The sequence below is a fragment of the Pipra filicauda genome, unplaced genomic scaffold (genome assembly GCF_003945595.2).
Source record: "Pipra filicauda isolate LSUMZ 115617 unplaced genomic scaffold, ASM394559v2 scaffold42_size3861933_pilon, whole genome shotgun sequence".
Lineage (NCBI taxonomy): Eukaryota > Metazoa > Chordata > Aves > Passeriformes > Pipridae > Pipra > Pipra filicauda.
This window is the reverse complement of record NW_024104565.1, coordinates 1,541,985-1,567,508: the sequence shown is the minus strand read 5'-3', so window position 1 is coordinate 1,567,508 and position 25,524 is coordinate 1,541,985. Positions and strand designations below refer to the sequence as shown.

At 36.5% G+C, this 25,524-nt stretch overlaps 1 protein-coding gene across 7 annotated transcripts in view; it reads left to right on the top strand.

Moving 5' to 3' along the window:
• Positions 1 to 25,524, top strand: part of PLEKHG1 (pleckstrin homology and RhoGEF domain containing G1) — a 129,865-nt gene that overhangs the window by 14,074 nt on the left and 90,267 nt on the right. For 3 of the 7 annotated variants that reach the window (XM_039385707.1, XM_027733859.2, XM_027733860.2), the window contains one exon: positions 23,285 to 23,359. The exons of the other annotated variants lie outside the window; for them this stretch is intronic. In XM_039385707.1, the coding sequence (XP_039241641.1) occupies positions 23,285 to 23,359 (75 nt within the window). The remainder of the gene's footprint in view (positions 1 to 23,284; positions 23,360 to 25,524) is intronic. 7 annotated transcript variants of the gene reach the window in all.

Below are 25,524 nucleotides of genomic sequence, written 5' to 3'. Positions count from 1 at the left end.
TGTGGATGGGCTGTACATTCCCAGCTTCCACACAGGAAATCATTTTATTTATTTAGCTTGAAATTTGTGCATGTCCAAATGCACGCAAAGTATTTGCCTAGTGACCTTAGAGTGAATTATTTGCACAAACATCCCCCCTCCCCTGATTTCCATTTAATTTCAAATGTGGTGCTTGGCCTTGGTTTTGAGTTGCAGTGATTTTATTGTGTTTTCATGCTGAACAGAAAAACTAAACCAGACTGTCAGACTCGAAAAACCTCTTTTCTGGAAGCTGAAATAACATGGATTGTGCCTGTGGCCTAAGATGCAGAAGATTTCCTAAGATTCTTTGGGATCCATGGAAGACAATCATTCACTGTGAAGTGCTTCAAAAAATTGTTGTATCAACAAAACTGGAGTATATGGGAATGTATCAACTAATGGGATAAGGCATTCAAGGACTAGATGAAGTGCCTATAGTAAGGAATTAATTTCGTGGGGAAAAGGAAGAAACCTAAAATATGAGAAGAGGTGTTCTGTAAAAAGAGTAGCGTAATGATTTAGGCATATACAGCTTTGGGGGACGGATGTGAAATCTTACCAAATAACCACCAATAATTTTGCAAAATTTGTTTCACATGTCAGACTTAAGTCTGGAACTTCTAAGGATATTTTCATTCTGAAAAACTTTTGGAGATGGTGGGGGAGCAAAATAATATATTTTGCTATTATCCATTTGACTTATATAACAATATTGTCTGTTTTTAATTTTTTTAATAAGTGAGTCATCAGCTCTTAAGATCATAACATCTGTTGTAACAGAGAAGGAAACATCAGGTCAATATACTTTGTTCTGACAATTCACGATGAGTTTTAATATGCAGTGTGTTTATGCTTAAAGTCAATACATAAAAAAAAAATCCCTTAGTATCTGTGCATCACTGAATGCTTTGTTTAGGCCATGCCTTTAATGGTATGAGGGCTTGCAAATCTCTGTGGGGGTGGAAAGGAATGATGCTATGCCCACGTGTGAGCTTTTCTGTAAGTCGGTTCTATTTTTGGTATGCAAGAAGCAGAGGTACAGGGCAAAAACGGGGGTTCAGTTGCAATGTGGAGGCCTGTAAAAGCTTTCCTATCGTGGGAAGCGCCTAGCAGGCTTTTAGAGCCGTTGCATTAGTGTCCATGGGAATATTTGGGGTTTAATTTAGCATGCTAGATTAGGGCCTAATACCTTAATTAAGGCTAACAATTTTTAATAAGTTTCTCCCAAACCCTTTGTGGCTGACTACAGTTGTGAACCAGCCATAATATAAAGCCCATCTCTAGGGTTCTGTGTTGTTGGCAGTTTTATGAAAGCTACCATTCTGTTTAAGAGTGATGAAGCTGACCAGCAAATGTAATCTTTTTAACAGAAGGATCCACAGATCTGACTAGACTTCTTAAAAATATTAATCCAAATAACTTATGCCAGGGATATATTGAAAATCTAAACATATAGTACATTTAGACTAACGGTTTTATAAAAATTGTGATAACTGTTTCAGAGAAGGCTTTGTTAATTGATAAAACAGCTTTTCCAGATGCTGCTTAATTCTCTTGTCAGCTCACATGTTTGGGATTTTCTGCTGTGAAAAAGATTAACTGAATTGTCTGGACAAAATCACTCATAATATAATTAAGATTTTGTATAATTTGTAGACAATGTTATTTGTTTTTTAAACATTGGTATATTGAAGTGTTGAATAAAATTTCTTATATTCATTTAAAAAAAAAATCCAAACCCACAAGCCCCCTCGACCCTATCTTCCCCCCCCCCCCCACCCCCAGCCATGCTTGCTCAGAGCGGTCGGGTCCTTTCCCGCTGCCATCTCCTATTGTTGCGGTCAAATGACCAAGGAAAAGTGTATACTTCCTTTTGTGTCCTGTAGATAGGGGTTCTTAATTGATGACCGCTGCTTTCTTTCTGACAGAAAGGAAATGAATGGGCAGTAGTGATTATAGCACATCTGTTGTTTTCTGGTGAGCATCCTGTACAGCAGTGAAACTGTCTTGAAGATTACTTTTTTTTCTTTTTTTTTTCCTGTTCAGGAGTAGTTAATAGAGGAGGTACGGGTGGCATGTGACAGTATTGTTCCTTTGTCACAGGTGTAGCCAGAGCAGAAAAACAGATTGCACAATGGAAGAGAATGACTTGTTTTTAAATAAGTGTATTTTACAAAAACAACAACAACAAAGAAATCTTTCAAAGACTTCAGCGATGTACTGTGTTTACTGTGTTTGGTTGCAGGTTGTAGGCAACAAGTCTTGTCTTCGTAGTATGGTCTCTGCGTTGCAGAATTAACACTCCAAAATCACATTGAAAATGGCTTTCTCTAGGAAAGGGGAGAAATAAAATAGCATTCGTACTAATGACTCAAAAGCTGAAATATTCACACAACTTTCACTCTATGATGTGGTTTCTCAGTCTGTAATATCATTGTCCAACTCCTGCTTGAAAATCTTTTGCTTGATGTATTGCAGCATAGATCTTGGAAGTGCTGAGGAATGAACTGGGCAGCTCTATGGTGTGTTCCTGTCCTCCTGGAGAGGGGGGCTAGGGATGGATGAAGCTCCTTACCTGACTTTACAGGTGACAGAGAAGGAAGTTTTGAGGACAGATGAATGGTGAACTATAGATAAGGGTCTGGCCTGAGAGAAGAATGGGACTTGAAGGTAGGGAAGACAGATATCTGGGGAAATGATTGGGGGAGGCCAGTAAAACAGCTGGGTGTAATAGGGGAGTATACCACAGCTTGTCCTTCACATCACATCAGCCACAATTAATTTTTCCACAATTTTTTTTCTTTTTGACTCTTGTATTATAAAGAAGTGAAAGTGGTAGGTGCTGTATGTATACCCTGAGTGTGTCTTGAACAGGGGAACTTTTTGTTCTTTCTTGCCAAGAAAAGTGCTTGAAAAACCATTAATTGAAAGAGCTGTGTAAATCTGAATCCTTACCATTTACTCTGTTGTCCTTTGTTCCTTCTTTTTGCTTTTATCCTGTTTAATTGCAGCGTTTCTTGTAAGCAAGGTGCCGGTACTCTGCTTTTGTACAGTCTGAATATATTGGTACTTAAACTAATAGAGTTTATGTTGGGCTTTGATGAAGCTGGTGAACTCAAATCAGCAGACTGAGTAGTGCTGCCCTCTTTCTTGGGGGTTTGTGATGTGTATTGGTAATTGAAGGTTTTTTCAGCCCCTTCCTGTTGCTTGGGCTATCCCAAGAGCTGCTCTATCCCTGTGCTCTTAAGAGAGGATCTCCATCACTTAACAAAGGAGGTGTTGAGATGTTCAACTTTCTATCCATAAGACACCATTTAGCTGAAAGCTTACAGCCTTCCTTAAGCTAAATAGATTTTTTAAATAACAGATGTACCTGGCCACTGTCGACAGGAAAAGCGAGGAAGAACTGTGCTGTAGGTGAACATCAGCATAGCTGAATGCAAAATTAATGATACCATAAGTGAATTGTGCTGCAATTAATGTCCCAGTGCTATATATACCCTTATGGTATTGGTAGAATGGACATTAAAACTGTGAACCTTCCTTTGACTTGATTTTCACCTGTACTCTAATTTGCGCACAATGTGGAATAATCAACTGTGTAATTGTCCATCATAGGTAAGATTAAACTTTTGTCATTCCCTGATCAGAAAAAACTTCATAAAATGAAAAAGCAGGTGCCATAACCCCAAATTTAAATTTAAATTGGGTAGGTTTTTCTTCTTTTTGTCTAGTGGCAAAACAGGCTTGGTTGTGGTTTTTTGTGTGTTTTTTTTTTTTTTTTTTGAAAACTTGTGTAAGAGTAATTTAAGCATTTAAATAACCCTTTTTCTTTTTGAGTGAGACACACAAGAGACCCTGTTCATACCTCCAAAGCTTTTTAAACATTTAGCCTATCCCCATAGGATTTCAGAATTATCTTACATCTGTTGGCAAGCTTTATGTTGTAGCTAAATATTAGTCATGGCACCAGCCAAGTAATACAGGAAAAACCCACAGAATCATTTGAAATCCATTTGCTCAAGTCGTTGTAAATTCCATTTTATGGATATCTTAATACATTGAGTTTTATAAAGATTGCATTTTAAGTTTTAAGAAAGATAGTAAATTGTTAATTAGTGCTTTTTGCAATTCTAAGCACTACATTGATGTATTATTCTGCACCTCTTGAATGACTCATGAGAAACACTTGAATATTTGTGTGCCAGTGTATTCAAATTGCTGTATAGAAGTTTGCTAAGATCTTTTTATTATGGAATCCTGGCTTTGGGAACAGATGTGACTTCTTTTATCATAAACTACAGATGCAATACGTGACTTGTAGCAGGACTGTAGATTGTTTTAGAAAATTTTCACAGCTCTTTGAGTACATATGCACTGATGAATATACACACAGACCAAAATCCTATTAAAAATTAAAAATACTTGTTCTGTTGAGGCAGGTATTCATTAGAGCATGATACATAGCTGTTCAGTAAAAGAAACTTCAATAAGACCTTCAACCTCTAAAAGAAAGATTAGCTACTGCTTTTATCATCATGGACATTGTTTTAAAGATATTAAATATCTGGTTTCCTTCTGGGAGAATTATGTTCTGTCCACTTGACCCTTTGTAAAAGTAAATATTTTTATTAGTTACGTTATGTAGGAATTTGAAAAAATATTTAATGCATTTAAAAAACCCAGCCTTTGCGTACTTAGCTTCAGTTACATAAGTGCAGTATATCAAACACTCTTTTGTTCTTGATTCATGAGTTTCTATTGTAATTAAAAATTATTCCAGTATGGAATTTGGTAAGAGACCTAACTGATTTTCCTTTCTTTCTTTGTTTTCCTTTTTAAAAGAAAATATTCCTCTTTCTCCCTTACTTATTTGTCCCCTCCCAAGAGTGTGTTTTCATCCTGCAGACATTGTAGCCTTAACTCCTTTCCTTCGGCTGCAGCTGTAAACTGCACTTCAATGATAAATCCAATAGAATTATGCTTGTTTACCACATAATTTAGATGTGTGAAGTTACTTAGTTGTATGTTTTGACTGTGATCAAATGCAGGTTAAAGATTATTAGAGATGTAGCCTCTAATCCTGTTTTCAAGATAGAATAGAAAATACCTTAATATCATAATTGTTATATTCGTTTCTTCTACATGGAAATAGATTACTTAGGAAAAATGCCCTTCATACATACTGATTAAAACACAAATGTTGCTTGTTTTCTGCCAGTATGAGAGTGTGTATCTTTTAGAATACACAATGCAGCCTTTTAAGTAAGGAAAGGCATTGGATTTAATGAAATGTTACATTTCAGAAACAGTTTTACAAGTGAAACCAGTTAGGAATTTTTCAGCCAAAAATATTTTGTTGGAAAATAACAATTTATTTAAAACAGAACATTTCACACAAGCGGATTTAAACAAAACTATCAGCAAGAGGAGTTTTTGAGACTCAGGGTTGTAAGAATGTGTTTTCAGTTCCATGGAAAAATAACAATGTAACTTAAAACTGAAGTGAATACTGTCTCTCTGAAAAGTTCTGTCTACTTATTTTAATTATATTTTTATTTGAATTACAATCCTTCAAGGATCTGTACCTCTTCCTCACAAAGAATATAGCTATTTTCAAAATTCTACTTTTTATTTTTTTCCTTAAGTTGGAAAGATGGCTTGCTAGTTGATTCTAGTCTACTGATGTTCATTTTTGCAAATTGTTCCTGTGAAAAAGATTCTTCTGTTGTTTTAATGCAAACATTCTGATAAAGTCATTGCAAATGATTCTCTCTATTCATTTTCATTCCCCATTTGACATGTATTAAAAATTTTACTGATGACTAATCAGTGAAGATCTACTCCAAATTCTTACAAATTTGATTTGTCCCATTGTTATTATTATTGGTCTAAATTGTGTTGCTTATGTAATAGGCACCATCAGTGCCTGTCTCTTTATTGGATGTGCAAGTGTTGAGGGTTTATTAATCTTCGTAGTGAAATGAAGCCTTTCAAAAGACTGTGCTACTTTTGGTCTCAGAGTAGACAGCTTTTGATCAAGTGGGTTGCAGGATAATTGGGGACGCTTGTGCCAAATCTGTCTAGGATCTAAACCAAAAATACAGAGGTTTTGTGTTTATTTTGGGAATAGGTTGTAAGTTTGCTTTATACAGCAATATTTATGAGAAATTACATTGAAGTGGACTTTATAATATAAAATGTTATTGTATTTCTGAAGCACATCTGGTAATGCAAGATCTAAAGCTATTAATTTGGTCAGGACAATGAGTTCTTTATGAATAGGGGCTAGTCCATTGAATTGAGTTTGCTCCTGAATTAATGATGATGGAGGGTGGGGAATTCAAAATAATGACCATCTGCTGGGTTGCTGATGTCAGACTTCAAGAGACAGTGTGACGCCTGTGGTAACATGCTTTTGCAAACCTTAATATCTGTATTGTTACTATGCACAGAACAAAGAAATAAAAGCTGAATGAAACTATAAAATTCAGGTAAATTATGTGTGTGTCTTCTGGGGTGGAAGTTTACTATTATTTTCCGTTTCTGAGAAAAGCTTGATTTGATTCCCCCACCAGGAAAGATGAGGGGCAAAACACTCAAATGCTTTTTACTCTGGGGGCTGGAGGACCCCCACACAAATGCTGTTGTGCTTCATCTCCCGTAGTGCAACAGTGCATGTGTGATAATCATGAGTCCCCAGCTCTTCATCCCTGTTGCTACTTATTCCATGTACCTAGGTTACAACCCAAGATGTAGTTTAAATCCCTGAGACACTAATTCTCATAAAGCCATTTAACAGCCTTTCAGCACTGAGAGTGGTGTACGTTTCTTGAGACTGTCAAATTCTATTTTGTCTTATCCGTACCGTTATGAGATGTAAGGATACAGATACTTGAGGAAGTTCTGTAGTGTAAATAACTGTATAAATGAGGGAGGCATTAATTCCCCTGCGAAAGTAATTTCCTTCCCTGCTTGCTTGGATGTTGGTCTTCAAGGTGAGTGACATAAGCCCACTGCATGCTTGTTGGAAATGAGATTAGTAGCTGGGGGTTTTCCTTAAAATGAATTGGCAGTAGTGGTAGAAGAATGCATGCTTCTTTCTGTGTATGCGAAAAGCACAATGTAAACATTCATCTATTTATAAATAGGCATCATACAAATATTTTAATATCTCTGTAGTATTGTACTTCCTGCCGCTGATCTTTATCACTAAAAGCAAACAAAAAATTTTTCCTTAATGATTCTTACATGTTAATCTAGGATTTACACGTTAATCTAGTAGGCAAACCTCTACTTCCAAAGATGTGGTTCATGGTAGATATCTTGAAAATGACAGTGTCCATGGTGTTTTGATAGTATTGGGTGGAACATTTCCAAAGTATATGTCATACTTCAGATGAAGTGTTACTGCTTAATTCATGCTGTTTGGATATAGGATTTTCACTGCAGTCTAGAGTAGTGGGCTCATACTTGAGAATAGGCAGAATGCAGCACTCTTGGGGCAGGTGCCAGCAGCCAAGAGGAGAAGTGGGATGTAAAACACTACTTGATCGTCAGGCTCTAACTCTGTAAAGCATTCGAGTGTTCTTCTTAATACTTTTTTTTTTTCCTTTGCCTCAGTCGAAAGGTTGAAAACCTTTATTTCACTTGGTATGTTCTTATAATCCTGCCAAATAAGCACTTTGCTGCATCAGTTAAAGTGGATCTTTGGTAGAGTTCTTGTAGGGTGGAAAAAAGAGCAAAACTGTAATGAAAGTCCACAAAACATTGATGTGGTGGAAATGGATTTTATTATCTATTTTAATTTTAATACATGCATAAATTGGAAAAGGAAAATTATGTTTCTGCAATTACTTCTTTGAAAGGTGGAGCAGTTCTCTTACTTCCTTAGAGAAATACTGAATTTTCAACTTATGAGATTTGAAGCTGGTAGTTACAGGCAATCTGTTTTAACTAGTAATTTTGATAACAAATGAATTAGTCAAATAGCTGTGTCAGTTTTGCTGAAAATTAACTTCAGGAAAAGACAAAATAATTCTAGACATATGCTAATTCAGTTTGCTTTACAGAATTGCTATTATTTATTTCAAAGTGAATTTCTGGATTGTTTGTTTTGTAGAGAGAAATGGAGGAATTAGGAACTGAGAAGGAGAAAACAGAAGAGTTTGGAACTGACTTGCTTGGCACTTGTTAAATTAACTTGCCCTGATAAGTCAGCACGTAGTGGTGACTATTGGGCAAAAAGTTATAATAGCTTGGTGATACTCTGTGAATACTGCTCAAGGCTGTGGGAACAGTGGTGGGGTGAGAGGGAGATGGAGTAACTGTCATTGAGTCTAAAGGGAGAAAATACTTCTTCTTCCACCTACTCCTCTTGCCTAAATGCAGTAAGGCTTGGAGGGCTGTAGAATCTCATTTGCCGTTCAGAGTGGTTTCCTGCTTTTTGGGGTAATATACCTAGCTCCTTGTGTGTGTTTGAAATACAACAGGGACTTTTTCTTTTTTCCTATTGCCCAGCTGAATAAGCTGACATCATCTTGGAGCCGAGGCATGGCCAGGTGGTGTCCTTGCCTTGCTGGGCCTCTTGCTGGGTTCAGTGGAAACTTGGTGTTGTTAGTATGCGCCCCGTGTCCCTGTGTTCCTCAGAGTACAAAATGTGGGCTAGGCAGCAAGAATGGAGGAGCTGGGATTTTTGTGTATAAGGGATGGTATTACATAACTTGAAACAGCGTTATTGAAATACCTCTCTGTTTTTAATTCAGTATATCAGTACTTAATATTTGAATGAAACATTGAGGTTTATAAATGCTTAGTTGTGTGTCTTGGCAGTGCTTTAGGCTTATTCCCCAATTACTAAACTCGGAAGGCTGTTTTACAGAAAGTTCACATAAGTTATTTCTTCCCTTAAAAGTGGAAGAAAAAGAACTTTCATCTGAATTCACCGGGCTTAGCTCTGAGAATTCAAAGGGCTTTGGGAACTGGCTGAAGCTCTTGGTACTGACTTGAGTAATATCCCTTTGAATATTTACTTTAATGAAGCCTATTCAGAGATTCTCTCACACTTTGTCCTTATTTGTGTTGGTTTCCAGTACTAGATCCAATGATCAATGAAATATAAAGCTTTTTCTCTTAAAAATAAGTTCTTTGAGAGTTGTCAGTGGTATGAAATAACTGGAAATCTCTATTGTACTGCAGCAATGTATTGCCTTGTCAGTGGGAAAACACTGTAACTCGAGAATTTTACTTGTTTGGAACCACAGTGTTGATATACGTGTTATAAAAATGAAAGTGTGTCTGATGGTTTCTTTTTGCAGTAAGATTTCACGTGCAGTTTTGCTGTAGGATTTCATGTACAGTGGTTTGTTAAGTTGTCTTATTTTGAAGGTGTCTGTCTTACCCTTTTAATACAGTGCATAATATTTACGTGTCATTTGACAATTCTTGGGATCATTTGAGTAATTATATTCATTTTAACCTTTTTAATTGAGGAGACCTGAATTCCTTTTTGTACCTGTTTGCTCTTTTTCATAACCTTATCTTTCTCAGGATAGAAATTAAGTACTTGATTACCCTTAATGCTACCTTCTACTGTTGTTGAAGTACACGTGATCCATCTTTCAGTCTAGTAAAATTTTACTTGGTGGGAATAGATAGGGAGAGAGACATCCCTTTGTCAGTACTTCTGACATCCCAGACAGAGCAGGGAAAGCTGACTGCTGAATGCATGATTTGTTTTTGATTCTCTACAAAGTGTGTAGAAGGAGAAAAAGCTTCACTGTTCACTGTGGTTAAAATGGAAAGGTAAGAAATGTGACCTTCATTGCTGGTATAAGGAGGTGGAGAAGGTGAAGAGAGGAGAATTTGTACTCCTTTGCTGGATGAAAAGTGTCTGTTCATGTTGAAATTTTAAAAAGCTTTGTAATCTTAATACCTTCTAAAACTATAAGCTAAAATGATTGGAAACCCTTTATTGACTATCCTTTGATAACCTGTATTCAAACATGATGTTTCCTAATGATCATTACCCTTGAAATAACTTTCACCTTGAAGAGTTACAGGATTTGGGATGATTTTTTTCCTATCATATTGAAGGCTACAAAACAACGTGTAGGTCACCAAAAAAAGGCGTCTCTTAGCACAAGCTGTGAGTTACTATAGTTGTTTCAGAATCTTGCAAATCTCTGAAAGTCTCAACGATTGCATACTCTTAAGTGTCCATGAGGCAATGTCAGATTACTATTATTTCAGTACAAAATAGATATTTCTTTGTTTCTGGGTTTGAAAGCTAAATAAGTCTAAGTTATTTATTTTTTTTATTTTCTGAAAAGGGGAATGAAGTCCTATCAAAGTGCACAATGGTTCAGACTCCATCCAGCTGTTGAGAATTACTTATAAACAACTGATTTGATCAAACCATGTCTCTTAGACTAATCTAGAAAAGACAAAAATATTCAGCTGAAGGAAATTACCTTTCCAACTATAACATTTGTAAGTGATATTATTTTTTCCCCATGTATTTTTCTCTGAATGGAACTAGTATTCTTGTCTGGGGCCAGTGAAAGTCTGCATTTGGCTATGCAATGTTTAGTAAGAAATCCAGCTTTTCTGAGAAAGAATAATGGAGATAAGAAGCTTTATATGTTTATATAGGAGGAGTTTCTGTTTCTAGAGACTAGTGCTGTTTAACCCCAAAGAAATGTTTATTCAGCAACTTATCAGCTGCTTCTGTCAAAATGGTTATTCAAATTCCTTTGGAAATTGTGGCAGGTTAAAGATTGTCACTGTGTGTGGTTTCCCTTTTGACAGTTTAAGTCTCCTAGGCTCTCTGCTTGGGCTGATCATGGGTGAGTGAAATAATTTCCTTTCTATTTTTAGCCCTTTTTCATTTAATATTCCATATGCTTTAAAATGAATATCTATATGCATGTCTTTATGTATGCATATCAAAAACCTTTGTTTTGTTAGAGATTAAGCAGGAATGGAATTTGAAACTAAAGTTTCTCTATGCTCTGTATGTGCAATTCAGTGACACAAAAGCCAATTTGACTAGGCTTGCAGTTACAGAACGCTGAACTGGGGACACGTTTTCCAAGCTAATATACAGAGAGAGGGCTCTGGCTTCTCCATAACTAGTTAGAGTGTTCTGTAGATAACTGCAAACTTTGGCTCTAAAAAACATGTTTGCAGGCCACACTTCAACAGTGGCAGTCTGGAGTGGCTTGATGAATAGTGGGGTGTTTCTTCAGGAGATGCCACAACCTGAGTTACGAGGCCATTCATTTGGATAAATTGCAAGTGAATGTACATAGCGCTGTTAGTTTGTCTGTTACTAATTTCCTCTTTTTTAATGTATGTGTGCAGTATGTATATAAGTGTATATACATATGTACATACAGATGTATGTATCCTCAAAGCAGGGAAGAGGAAAAGCTGGAGAAACATGAAGTGGTCCTAGCTGCCTAAGCCAGGGCTGGGAGCTGGGAGCCTGGAAAATGTCAGCGCTCAGAAAGCTTTAACCATTGACTCTTTTATGGAATTGACTGTGTTGTTTCCTTATGTTACTTACTCTGTGATGAAAGCAACCCCCAACATTTTCATTAATGACAGTTGACTGTAGTCAAAAAGTTAGATGGATTTTTTCTGAGGGCTGTGGATAAAAAAATGTGTTTCACGGGGCCTATGTAAGTAACTTTGTTATGCATGGCTGTACTTTGGCTAGCTGCTCAAATGACAGTTTCTGGAAAAGCCAACTGAGTATTACTTGTCTAATAATTATAAAGCCCATGTCTAAACATCTCATTTCAGCAGTAATGCCATACTCAGGCAATTGCAGTTGAAGGAAACACACAAATGGGCTTTGCAGGAGCCCTTCTCCTGGTGGTGAATCTGTGTCTGATTCTTTTCTTATAAATGTAACGGTGTCACTGTGCTTTATGGAGACAAAAGTAGTGAAGGATCCACATATAAAGTGATAATTGGCTATTATCCTGATTTTAAGTAGGCCTCCGCTTCATGAACAAACATCAGTGATGCCACACCAAACATTCCTTTGTATCTTTTTTCCCCCCCTCTCTTTAGCTCTCCGAAAGAGTTTACAGTTAAGGGGAAAAATATCTTTCTCCCTTCTTTACTTGGAATTAACACTGTTTAGGAAAATTTTTAGCAAAGTAAATGGGTCTTCTGGACAGTGATGACATTTTTGTCTTTCATCATTATGACCATATTCTGAAAGTTCTGTGGTTTTCTTCTATAATGAGGTCTAAAGTTATTTCTTTGAAAATACATAGTGAAGCCAAACATATTAAAGAGGAGGTGAATCAGCCTAATTGGAGTTGATGCATACTAATTTCTCTGTTGTTAGTGAAATTGGAAGAAAAATAACAGTGCTTTGAAAAATATATGCACGAGAGAATAAACTTGTGATTTTAATTTGGTGCAGAGCAGTATTTTGTGTTTGGAGTTTTTTTCTTTTTATTGAGTTTTCAGAAAAGTGTTTAAGCGAAGAGAAGAAATACCCCTGAAACAACTGACTTTGAATTGGGCTTTTCTATATTTATACTCTGGAAAAACATTGGGCTGTTCTGTAGTCTTGAGTATTTGCTTTTGGAGGCACCTTATCTCTTTGTCAAGTTGTCCATGAGTGTGGTTTCAAGGTTTACATTGCATACTGGTTATGCGAGTTTAGGAAGATGTCATTCCCTATCTCAGTGCCTTGACTCTGACCCTACACAAAGTTAAAATATATACGAATTTTGTTTGTCCCATAGATACTAGCTTTTATACTGACCTTAAAATATCAAGAATTTCTCTGTAAGAGGGCTACAAAACCTTCATTTAAAACAAAACAAACTGCAGAAACAGCTTCATTATTATCATAGCCCTGTGATTTCAGGAGAGACTGCCCTTCATAATAGACACTGCCTGATGTCCTTATTAAGCAGATAGCAAGGTTGTTTCCCTTTTTCTGTGAAGTATGATGGAGTTAGGGATCTTGAGCTGGGTGTCAAGAAATTTCCTGAAACAGAAATAGAAATGCAGAAAGGAAGTGTCAGAAGGTGAAATGCATGCAGACATGGTAAGTTTGTTTCTCCCATCATAACTAAATTCTTTAAACACATTGGAATTCATTGGTATGTTATCCATCACTTTAAGATTTATTCAGCATGTAGGACTGGATTCAAATTAATTTAAGGCTTTTTGTATTTAATAACCTTGAAAGTAAATTATGACTTGTTTGCTGTGACTGGATTCCTTGTCATCCAACAACAGTTTTGCTTCCTTGCAGCCTATTTTGGTTTTATTTTCTCCACTACTTGAACCTGGGGTGAAATGATGAATTTGCACAACAGTGGTCTTTTCCAAGTTGATGTTTAGTGATATCTCAAGCACAGGCATCAAGCAAAAAGAGAAGTGTCTTTGTAAGTGCTATCAGACAATATCTGTAATAGCAAACAATTTAAAGGAGGCTTACAGCCTGTGAAAGTGGGTATCAGGGGTTCTTTACTACGTATGCCAGATGCAAAACTGGAGGGAGTTTTTTTGTTTGTTTTGCTTATTTTTTCCTGTATAACAGAGAATTGAGAATAAAAATTGACTGTTAGGATACTAGCTGGGTTATTGCTCTTGTTTGCTTGTTGTTTTTTTTTAATATCCAAGAGCAGCATGGATAACCAGCAGCAGCAGCCCTTGCCCTTAACCAGGAATCTTAAAACAGCAGCTGCTGAGCACTAGAGACTTGAATGGGAAAAAGACTAAAGAGGGACACTGCATGTGGGCATCTCTGTGATCGTTTATTCACCAATCAGCGTCTCCTCTAATTGTAGCAAAGTTTAAAGCTTTGAAAGGAATTCGAGTAATTATGAGATAAACAATGCTGAAATTCTTTCCTCTTCAGTTTCCTTTCCTTAACCGTGTGCACTGTAAATCAATCTTTACTATTGAGGAAATTTAACAAGTTCATATCCAGCTGTGGAATGTTTTTTTCTTCATTTATTAAACCAGAACTCTTGACCCAGTGGTGAGGTTTATGCTGTGCACCTTACTAGAATGAAATAATAGAATGGCTTGGGTTGGAAGGGACCTTAAAGGTCATCTAGTTCCAACCTCCTTGTTGTGGACAGGGACACCTTCCACTAGACAAGGTTGCTCAGAGCTCCATCTAATCTGGATGGAGTGTTTAATCTCCATTAAACACTTCTAGGGATGGGGCATCCACAACTTCTCAGGGCAACCTGTTCCAGTGCCTCACCAACCTCACAGTAAAGAATTTTTTCCTAATATCTAATCTAACTCTATTCTCTTTCAGTTTGAAGCCATTCCCCCTTGTCCTGTCACTACATGTCCTTGTAAAAAGTCTCTCTCCAGCTTTCTCATAGGCTTCCTTCAGGTAGTGGAAGGCCACAATTAGGTCACCCTGAAGCTTTCTCTTTTCCCGGATGAACAATCCCAATTGTCTTAGCCTTTCCTCATAGGAGAGGTGCTGCATCCCTCTAATCCACTTGGTGGCCTTCATCTGGACTCATTTCAACAAAAAAACAAGACTTAATGCAACTGTAGTTGTACTTTCTCGTGAGAAAGATGTAAAAAGAGGGGGTGCTAGTGACCAGTCCAAATACCGAATGTAGATTTAAAAAAGGAAACTGAGGACTTACCTAAGTATGTAACTTTGGAGGGGTGAGTGGTGAGCAACACAGAAGTGCAGCTGTAAACCTAATAGCCAGAGGTTGTATTTAGTTTTACTCCCTTGGGTGACATGACAAAATGACTTTGTAAATTCTAATAGTATCAGAGAATTTGTTGAGGGAAGAGTCATGTATTCTTTTCTGGCAACTGTCAGGGTTCTGGCCCTGAGTTTGACTGTTATTGTAATGTGAGGACTTGTACCCTAAAATCCTCTAGTTTCTTTAGTGCTCTATCTGGTGTATGTGCTTTTTGTGCTATTTCTGCACTTGATATATGCATTACTGAAGAGTTGCAACTTAAGGAAACTAGAAATAAGCTCTTGTAGTAAGGAAAATGTTGAACTGTGTGCTCTTGTCTGTGCTGAGGCATTTGGTTTTATTTTTAAAATGGGTTTGTCTCAAATTCAGTTTTCTTTGTGTGGCCCTAATTAGCACTTAACAGTAGAACTAGTTTTGCCTAAAACATGAAATCAGAAAACAGTGTAATGGTTAAAGTTAACATTAAACAGTTAAAGCTCAATTAAAATGTTTCATGTCCGTCTTTGTAAATATCATTAATGAAAACTATGCTGTTGGTTTTTGCAGAGTATCTACACGTAGTACGTTACATGGGGTTCTTTCTTAATTGCTCAGAAAACGGTTTACTTGGAATACATTGTGTGCTTCATTTTATGCTTGTTGAGTAGCATATTTCTGAGTACATGATAACAGTATTTTGTGATAACAATAGCTGTACTTGGCGACTATGACTTGCTACTGCTGTACTCATAACAGTCTGTGCTGAGACTTGCCTCTAAGTCCCTAAATATCTTGGGACTGACTTGCTTATCCTGCTTTTCCTTTTTATCATCAGAGTGTATGTCAGGCATGTCCTGTGCTGGGCCACCTTACCCAAGTCTGTCTGTTTTCTAAAGCTTAGATTCAAAAAAAAGTGTCCAAAATGACAGACCTGTATGTAAGTGAAACATGATCTTTTGATGGAATTTTTTTCTTTGTGTGGTTTTTTTTTTAACTTTAGAGAAGACCTGGAAGGGCTGCTGAGATTAACTGCACTGTACAAAGGCATGAGAGAAGCAATATATGTACATAATTTGAAAAATGCCCAGTGTTTTACAAAATAATTCTGTTCATTCTGGTTACAGGGAGTTTTGAAATAAATAAAAGGTGGTATAGCAGCTTAGCTGTCAGGCTATTCAACCCCAAATCCAGACTCAAGCGATACGCAGGACAATTCAGAAATCTGAAAGTTAGAAGGATTTATAACCCTTGTTTGGCATGCTGACCAGGAGGGATAGACAGTTTCTACTGCAAGCACTCGGTTTTGTCTGCCAGTGCAGCAGTGTGTGGCACCTCGCAGAGCAGCAGCTAGTGCCACCTGTGGGAGCTCTGCTGGAACCGGTGGCTTTACGGTTCAGAGATGCATCATCCCGGGAAAAAGCTGTCATGACTTCCCAGTGCCACAGAAGGAGGCATTGGGTTGTTTTCTGTCAGCTTTCTGTAGCAAAGGCTGTTTATATGCAATGCGGAGTTGATCTTGAGCAAAGTATAAAAGAGAACATGTATAATAACTGTTTTCAAACATACTCATTAACAGTTCATTATTACAGAAATAAAATAGCTGTGGTTAATGATACTAAAGAAATTTCTTCTGCAGTGAAATGACTTGAGTTCAAAAGATGGCACTTCTGCTGAGGTGAGAAACTGCTGTGATCAGTACAGAGCTAATATATATGTGCAGGAAATACATGCATTTCACCAATTAAAGCTGACATCTTTCTGATTAGGCTTTGAGCTTATGCTTCACAAGGGTATTCTGGGAGTGTCAGTCAAAGTTTTCATCCTTCTTCTTCCTCCCAGAAGACCCCATGGGGAAAGTTTCCTTTTTCGGTAGACGTAGTAGCAGCATATGCTAAGTAAGGAGCCCTGCAATGTGGTTGGACACTGACCAAACACTAAGAATGGCTCATCTTTTCAAGAAGTTCATTCTATACAAAATTTGAACGAGAAAATACTGTGTCACATTCCCTCTCAGACCTCATATCCTGTGCTACTTTGTAAAAAATATGCTGTCTTGACTTGCAGGCTGAGATATGGTGATTAGCTGATGAACTTGATCTTTTAGTGGGTTTGGAAAACCATGACGAAAGTCTTGGAACAGCACTGGGAATGGTTTCAGAACTATTGGAAAGATTGGAGGAGGGAGAAGACATATGCATAGCAGTTAAACCACAAAGGAGCCAGACAGCTCATTCCTTATATTAGAACATCTGTGATGTTTTTCACATTCAAACATGGCGAATTACAGGAAACCAGAATGAAAGTGACAAAGGGATTCTGTGATTTAGTCTTCGCTTGCTGGCAAAAAGTTATGTTTTTTGGATTGCAGTATGGATGATTAGCTTCAGAAACTAGACAGAGGATGCTGTAGATTTATGCTGTTTTGAAGAAGTGGGCAGGAGAGAGTGTGGTATTAATATGACTTCCATCAATGGGGAAAATGTGCAAAGGAGGTTTTACTCCTTTTCACCAATATAGATCAGGTGATCTTGTTTGGACCAGCTCATCTCTTGCTGCAGTTATCTTAAATGCCACTGTTACTGCCTTTCTGTGGAAAAGAAAGTGAAAGGGTGAACTGGTTTGGGAAAATCAGCAAAATGTTTAGCATCTTGCAAAAAAAAACAAAAAACCAAACCCCAAACTACAGCTAAACCCCCTAAAGTTGGAATGCTTTGATATGCATTGGTGTGCAGCAGAAAAAAGTCTGGAAGATTTTTGTGGGACTTTGAAAGAGAGGATTGTTGAAGAAGGAAACTGTAACTCACATCCAGAGTGCTACTGGAAGGGAATGCAAGGAACCATTAGAATTCTGTGCAGTTTTGAAGGAATAACTATTAACTTGAAATAACATTGGAATCTTAAACAGGTACTGCCAAGTTACTTAGAAGGGCTGAGGGGTAGTGCTAAATAGGAGCAGTAATGAGGCTTGATGGCATATAGTGGTTTCTGTCCCTGTAACTTTTGTCCTTTCTGTCAATGTTATTTAGGGTTTCTTTCAGTGTCACTTTTTGGTTCATGTGAAAGAATTGTGTTAGTGTTAGCATATAAACTTGCTTTTATCGTTCCTGTGACCTGGGATCAAAGCTATTCTCTTGAGGTTCAGAGCAGCAATGCATCTGCTCCAGAAGGGATTTTGTAGGCAAACAAATGGCAAAAACTAGATCAGGGACAGATGTCCTTATTGTCTAACAAAGATATATTCAGTATTTCACAGGCAGATGTCAAGTTCTGGTCGTGTTGATGCGTGTGTGGATTTTACCATAGCCATCCTTGGAGTTTAGAGTTCATCCTGCAACCTGAGATTTTGAGTGCTGGTTTTGAAGTTCTGTGAGTTGTTTTGCATTCAGAAATGCAACATCCAATATCATTAATCCAAGAAGGATGACTGTCTATGCAGGCTGTCTCTGGACATCTAATTGTTCTTATTTGTTTACAAAATATTTTGTGTCAAAAAAAACCTACTAATATCCATTTTCTACCCACTCCTCTTATGCTTTTTTTAGTTGCATCAGGAAGAACTCATCCAAATACAATTTAAAAATAAACCAGCAGATAGCTTTACTGTTAGCAGCACAATATGTAATGTGGAACTTAAGGACTTCAGTTGTTTGACATGTATTTTCTGTATGTATATAGCACTAACTGTTTATTCTGTAAAAGGCTGCATTTAAAATTGTAATACAGTGTTTTAAGGGGACATGTATATTGATCATGAATAAAGTGCCCACAGCAGAATCTTAATATTAAAGTTGGTTGTGCCTTTGAAAGATGGGGAAGAAATCCAACCAACTTTCTTAAATATGATCACTTCCAGCTATTTGGAACAGATGTAGACTAGGGGCCAGGGGTTTGACACAAAGAAGAAGGTTCAGCTTAGATTTTAGTTAGTGACGATCATCGTTCAACATAAATACATAGTTAGGCTCCATAGTTACAACTGCAAACAGTCCTGTGATGAACAACAGTTTCTTTCAAGATGCTTTATGCTTTTTTGAGAATACAGCAATAAACTGCTGAAAGAACAAAAATGGAACCGAAGTCTTCTCTCCAATGAAAATTTTAAAAGTTAAAATTGTTATACTTCAATTAATAGTGATTTTGAATAATTGGAAACCCTTACTGGTGTTTGATTGGTTTTGCTTGTTGTTTATTTGTTTGTTTCAGCAGAGTACAGTTAATTTAAGAGATAAGGACTATATTTGTCTGTGAAATGCAAGTAATTCGTATTTTTTGTAAGCATGCTTTTTTAAAGTATTTTTTAGCCACTCATGCTATAAATTTGAATGCTTTCCTTTTAAATCACCTATAGCATGCTGTTGGTTTAGATGCTGTATTTAAAGGATCTTTTTTTTTAAAGCTGATTTGCAGTTTTTAACAGCTCAGGATTTGAAAGGCAAATCAATCTACTAGAAGGAACGACAAATTTCTTGAAGTAAGACCTCCCAGTATGCCTGTTTGGGTGGCCCTAGCTGATTATGGCCTGTGAAAATGCGTGGTCATGCATCTGAATGTTTTTGGTTGCTGTTAAAGAGTTTTGCTTAATTGAGAAATGTAAACAGTATGGCTGTGTTTATTCATAAATTATGAATGCATATGTATTTCAAGTTCTCTTGCTAGGATATTCTGTGAAAAAGTTCTTGGAGTAAGCAATAGGTAGCAGCTTTGACTGACAAATTCAGAAATACGAAGTACCCCATGGAGTGCTATAATAGCTGAGCCTGAGATTCAGGGATAATTAAAGCTATATCAATAATTATATTGCAAGAGTATTTGGATTGGTCTAACAGGAATGTTTTTATAAGGTATTCTATTTGATTGGTCTTGAAATTATTGCAAACTTTGGGATACTACTATGAATAAGATTGTCTGGATAAGTGGAAATTATTTGTATAGAAAGTGAGCATTTTTACATTTACTAGCAAGCTTATACCCCAAAAGCTGCTTCTCTGCTGGATTTTGTAGGAGTCCTGCTTGGCCTTACTGAAGAGACAGAGATTTACTTTCCTTGTCTGATATATTTTTCAGAGATTTCCTTCCTAGATTAAAAGGAGGAACTTTATTTGTAAATAAAGGAATGCTAAATGTTGACTTCTGGCTTTTGAGTAATTCAAAACTTGGTGTGTTACAGAAAACAGGAGCAGAGTTCTGGATTTCCTTTTTTTTAAAGTTGTTTAGTATATTCTGCAATTTCTAAAAGAAATTGCAGAATTCCACCAGTGTGGAACTGGTTTGCATTAATGAGACAGAAGGGGGGAAAGCATATTTTTTAAATTTTAAAATATGTGGATTTCTGTGCTTTTTAAGAAGTCATAAAATACTGTTCTGTGCCACATTACTGGACCTCAGTTTTTAGATGTAATTTTTTTAAATTGACAACGGTATGGGAAAATGTTGAAGACTGTCCTTTTTGCATCTGGTTGAACTGTTCTGGTGCTACTAATCTCCTATGTGATTTAGAAAACAGCCACAAATTTCAGACTGTTTCATTACTGAAAACCATTACAGACAGTGACAAGAATATTTGGAAAAATTTCTTCATGGAAAGGATTGTCAAGCACTATAACAAGCTGCCCAGGGAAAAGGTGGAGTCACCACACCTGGAGGTATTTAAAAGATGTGTAGATGTGGCACTTAGGGACATGGTTTAGTGGTGGGATTGGCAGTGTCATGTTATCAGCTGGACTCAGTGATCTTAGAGGTCTTTTTGCCTACGATTCTAAGAGTTTCTAGACAGTGTTCTGAAGATGCAATGTACTAGGCACAGAGGCTGACTTTCTTCAATCTGTTACGACTATGTTAAGCCTCCCTTGCTATCACTTATTGTAATGCAGAGCTGCTAAATTGGGTAGAAAACCATTAGTGGCACAGTAGTATTTAAAATTATCATGGATTATCCAAATGAGCTCTTGAAACAGAGTTGTTTGTTGTTGTGGCAGGTCTGAACCTGTTCAAGAAATACCTTGGTTCATGTGCAGTAATGGAATGATCCAGCTTTTAAGTTATGTTCTTTTATTAAAAATGCCAAGAGTAATTCAATGCCCATTTGAATCTCCCTTGTTTTTGTGCTGGGAATGATAGGTCATGCTCCATAGAGAGGGATGAAGACAGGAACTCCACTGACTGTTAGTGTGTGTCTTACTTGTAGTAATAATGCTTTCTTGGTACTGAGTTTACACAAAATCAAGGCTATCGTTTCCTTAGAAAGTCAAGTAGAAAATTTTGGCTTCTTTAGACAAGGAAAAATTGGACTTAACATAAATAAAAATCAGGGTAGAAGAGGCAAGAAAAAAGTCTTTTTTTTTTTCTTGCTTATAGTAGTACCTCTAAAAATGTCAGTAAAGAAGCTCCAAATTATTTCTGAGACAACTGTTTTTTTTGTCATTATCTCATCAGCTAGTAACTCCTTGAACATTTTCATGGTGAAATTTACTTACATATTTATTTCCATTTTACACAATTCAAACCAGCCAAAACCTGAAAACATATATGTGGATATCCATGTTTTTCATTTTAAGCATGTAGTTCCCTGAATAAATGATATTAAAAGATTTATTTAAAAGGTAAAATTTATGAAAACATTTTCTTGGATTTTGAAATTAATCACAGAAAGTAAATATAGTATTTATTAATGTAATTTTTTGGTTGAAATGTGTTGTGTGATTAACTAGTTTCAATTAACTCTCCTAGGAAAGCAATGGATACCTGGAATTTTATATATAAACTCGTGCAATGTTCAAGATAATATGTGGTGCATCACTGAATGCAAAGGCTTAGACAGGAGTTTGCCAAGTTTTAGAATTAGTTGGTGTATTTATTCTAGCAACTGTTTAGTGATGATAAGCATAGATAATTAAGTTTGAGTAATCTGTTCGAAGAACAAATTTATTTTTTATTTGTCTTCTGGACAGTGAGTTCTGAGTTTTACACAAGATTTATAAAGGACTTCAGGGACTACTATGAGTTTATAATTGTTTAAAACCTCTGTTGCGGGCACACTTGTTTGTTCAGTTTGTGACACTGTCCAGCTGTGGTTTTTGAACTCATAAACTCAGACCTTCAGGTGGATAAGCATTATCACTATTAATTTTAGGAAGTTGGTGAACTAGCCAAACATCTTCTCTATCTTAAGTGTGTGTACTCTTGTGTGGATAAAACGTGTATGTTAAGGACAAAGTAATTCCTAAGTAAGACTTGGTGGTATTTTATCTTGAGTAGGGATGAATTGGCTGATCTAGAAAATCATATGTCATAGAGTTTCCATCAGCTAAATAGGAATTAATTTCTACCCCAAGATGTGCTAGTGGATTGTAGCCTTACATGTCTGACAGAAGTTTCTAAGTATTTTACATATGTTGAGTTAAATATGACAAATATACCAGCCCTGGATAATACACCTGAAATACAATTTTGTGACTTAAATTGCTTAAGAAATCCTAGATATTTCGTATGGTTTGGTTTTAATGGATGCTAGGGCAGAAACATTTTCATTTTATGTGTAGTGATAGGATTCAAAACAAGCCATATGAATTTGAAAGCAAAATAATTTAAGAGAGGGGAAAAGAAGGCCATTTATTGGAGTTCAGTCTCAGTTCTGCTGCAGGGTGATCCAGGGAGGTCTCCCATAACTCTGGATCTGCTGGTTGTCTGAAATCTGCATGCCAAATCTGCTCTTTGCCTCAGCATTGTTAAAAAGTAGATGATTGAATTATTTCATTAGGAATTAAGGGTGTACTGCTAATACTTCCAGTGCTGTGTACTCTGTATAGTGCTGTACACAGAACTGAGCTATGTGCATTGTCAGCTAAGGTGAAGTCTCTGCCCAATTGGCACACAGTCTCCTTCAGGCAGAGCATCCTCCTCTTTCTGATTTGTATTTCCTGATGCATTCTATCTGATTTTAGGCTTTTTTTATGTAAAATTGAATGTCAGTCTACTGGTGATGGGAGAATATTCAAAGGTGCTTAAAAGGAGGATACAAAATCTTAGTACTCGGTAGCCACACGTTTACCATCAGCCACAGAGGGTACATAATATTGCTGTGAGAGGAGACGGGCTCACTGCCTTCCTGAGAAGCCTTTTTTTCTCTGCCCATTGCTGTGATGGAGTAAATGTTGCTGCTCTACAATGTAGTAAAGCCTTAAGTTAATAGGTTTTTCTGTTTAATGCAGGCTGATGTGACTCTCTCACATGGTCACTCTATTGTTAACTTCAGCAGTGTGTGAATGTAAGCAGCTCTTCCATCCCAGTTCACAGACCTCTCACTAGAAATTAACTGAGGGGGAAAAAAACCATACAAAATCAAAGACAGATGTAATTAGGGTCCTTTTCTACCTCCTGCCTGGCAGTACATTCAGGTGAGAGTCTACTGAATGGTATTGCAGTTAATCCTTAGTGAGTTTTACCTCTTTACACTTCTTACATACGAATACAGAAATGCTGAAATATGAAAATCCATGCTTCACAGGGGCCATGGAGCATACTGGCTTTGATGGAGAATGCTTTCTTTGCTTTGTGTCCATTAGGTTTTACTAAGCCCGTGTCTGAAGAGATGCCAGATAAAACACCAGGTGGTACAGAGCCTGTGCCCAGAAGTGAAGGTTAGTAGTTTTCTTCTGTTTTTTGACTATTGAAAAAAAAAAAGAAGCACTGTGATTTTGTGAAGAATTTTTCAAGTCAGAAAGTGAGTTTCCCTTACTGGCCTTAAATTTAAGGGAGAGCTCAATTAGTATTATATTTGCATGTTTATCTAAATAACAGGAAATTTTCACTTATTTTTTATTATTTTAATCTCTCCACCCCTCTCTAGCCCACATCCATGATATTACTAAAATGTATATTGAGGGGGGAGGGCCAGTGCACTGATAGGATTTCAGCACTGAAGAAGATGTTTTGTCCCATTTTGATAAAGAGATCTTGTTGACTGAGGCCAGCTTTTCATACAAAATACTTGAGTCTCACAGAACCCAAGCTAACATTTAAGACGTGGGATGATTGATATGAGGAGGAATTGATGATGCATGATTTTCACTAAAATCAGTGGTGAAATGCTCAGTCCAGTCACTTTTTCTTCTCAAAGTCCATTAACTTTAAATTCCCACATCTGAATGTTTGGCACTTGGTGTCAGGGAAAATTTATTCTTTAAAAACAATTGTAACGCTGCTAGTTTGAGTCCTTTCTCAGAATCACTGCTGGATGTGTCATTAAAATATTTTATAGAAATTTGCTATTTAGTGAAGGTTGTGAGGTGTTTCTGACAGTATTGTGTCAAAACTTATAGTAACTCTTGTATACCCTTGCTTTCTAGATCATTGCTGTCCTCACACAAGGGCTGTATTAATTCAAATGTGTGTTTCAGTTAGACTAAAGCTTACAGCTGAGGCTGGTTTATTCTATGCCTCAAGATATCTGAAAATTTAGTTTTAAATATTTTTGTGGCCTTTAAACCTCCATTTTGACATTTGAAAGGCATGGAAGAGCATACTCCCATAATAACTTCAAGAAGTGCGTCAATAACAGCAAAAAAAGGCATTTCTCTTCCCATAAAGGACATTAAGTTATGCTTAACTGCAGAAGGTTTTTTTTTAAATTTACTGTAAAGCTTAGCACGTTACTAGGAGAACTCTCAACACAAGAGGAGTAGCAATTACAGCTAGTCTTCAAAGACTAAACTCTCTCTGATTCTCATGTTGTGTGTCCCACTTATAAATAAATACATATGCTAAAAGCACTGTGATGAATCTGGTTAGAACAAAAGTCTACAATAAAATATAGCTAACTATAATGATGAGATTATTACGAGTCTTCATTTTCAAATTACAGTTATCATTGTATTCTGTTATGATAAGAGCTCATGATAAGAGCTCATAAGAGCTCCAGCAATTTGCATAATATATGGTTGCTCAGTTGGTTAGAGCATGGTGCCTATAATGCCAAGGTTGTGGACTCGATCCCTGTATGGGCCATTCACTTATGAATTGGACTCTATGATCTTTGTGAGTCCCTTCCAACTCAGAATATTCTCTGTGATTTGGTGTGCTTTAAAAAATGCAGTGTTTAGTAAAACAAAACTTGGTTTAACGTGGATGCTTTGTTTTTAATTACTCTTTTGAAATTAATATTTAGATGTTAAAAAAAGTAAAATAATGAATAAAAATGAATCTTCACTGAAAAACCTATTCTTATGTCTTGATGAAAATGCTCTACTATACATAAAACATACTAGTGTCTTCTAATGATACTAAATCATTGATGCTGGAAGTTAAAACTTTCAGAGTTTTTGCTGTTTTATTGTCATAAATACTTTCAAAGCTGTTATGATAACATTTACTGAAAAAAATTGTAAGACATATATGCCAGTGGCTGCTCTAGCACAGACTTAAAAGATAAACTTCTATAATTAGTCTTTAATCATATATATCTCTATTTACTTAGCATGTATACAGCTAACTGTAGAAATGTTTCCGTAGTATGACTGAGTCAGAATTGAGAAGTGGGTGTTTAATGTCTCATGTTTAAAATATCACTGCTCCTTATGTGCATAACTGTTTGTGTACTTCTGTAATTATTTCCAGGCATCTTATCTTCTTGTTACTACTTGGTTTTTTTCCAAAGAAATATTCTTGCAGTCGTTGGTTAAAAGAAAAGAAAAAGGTATATTTATTGTTACAAATTTCTAACAATTAACCTTGTATGTTTATCAGGGTCAAGTTGGGTTGAGCAAAGTGTCGGCAAGTAACTGATTATCTGGAAACTTTTAAAAAG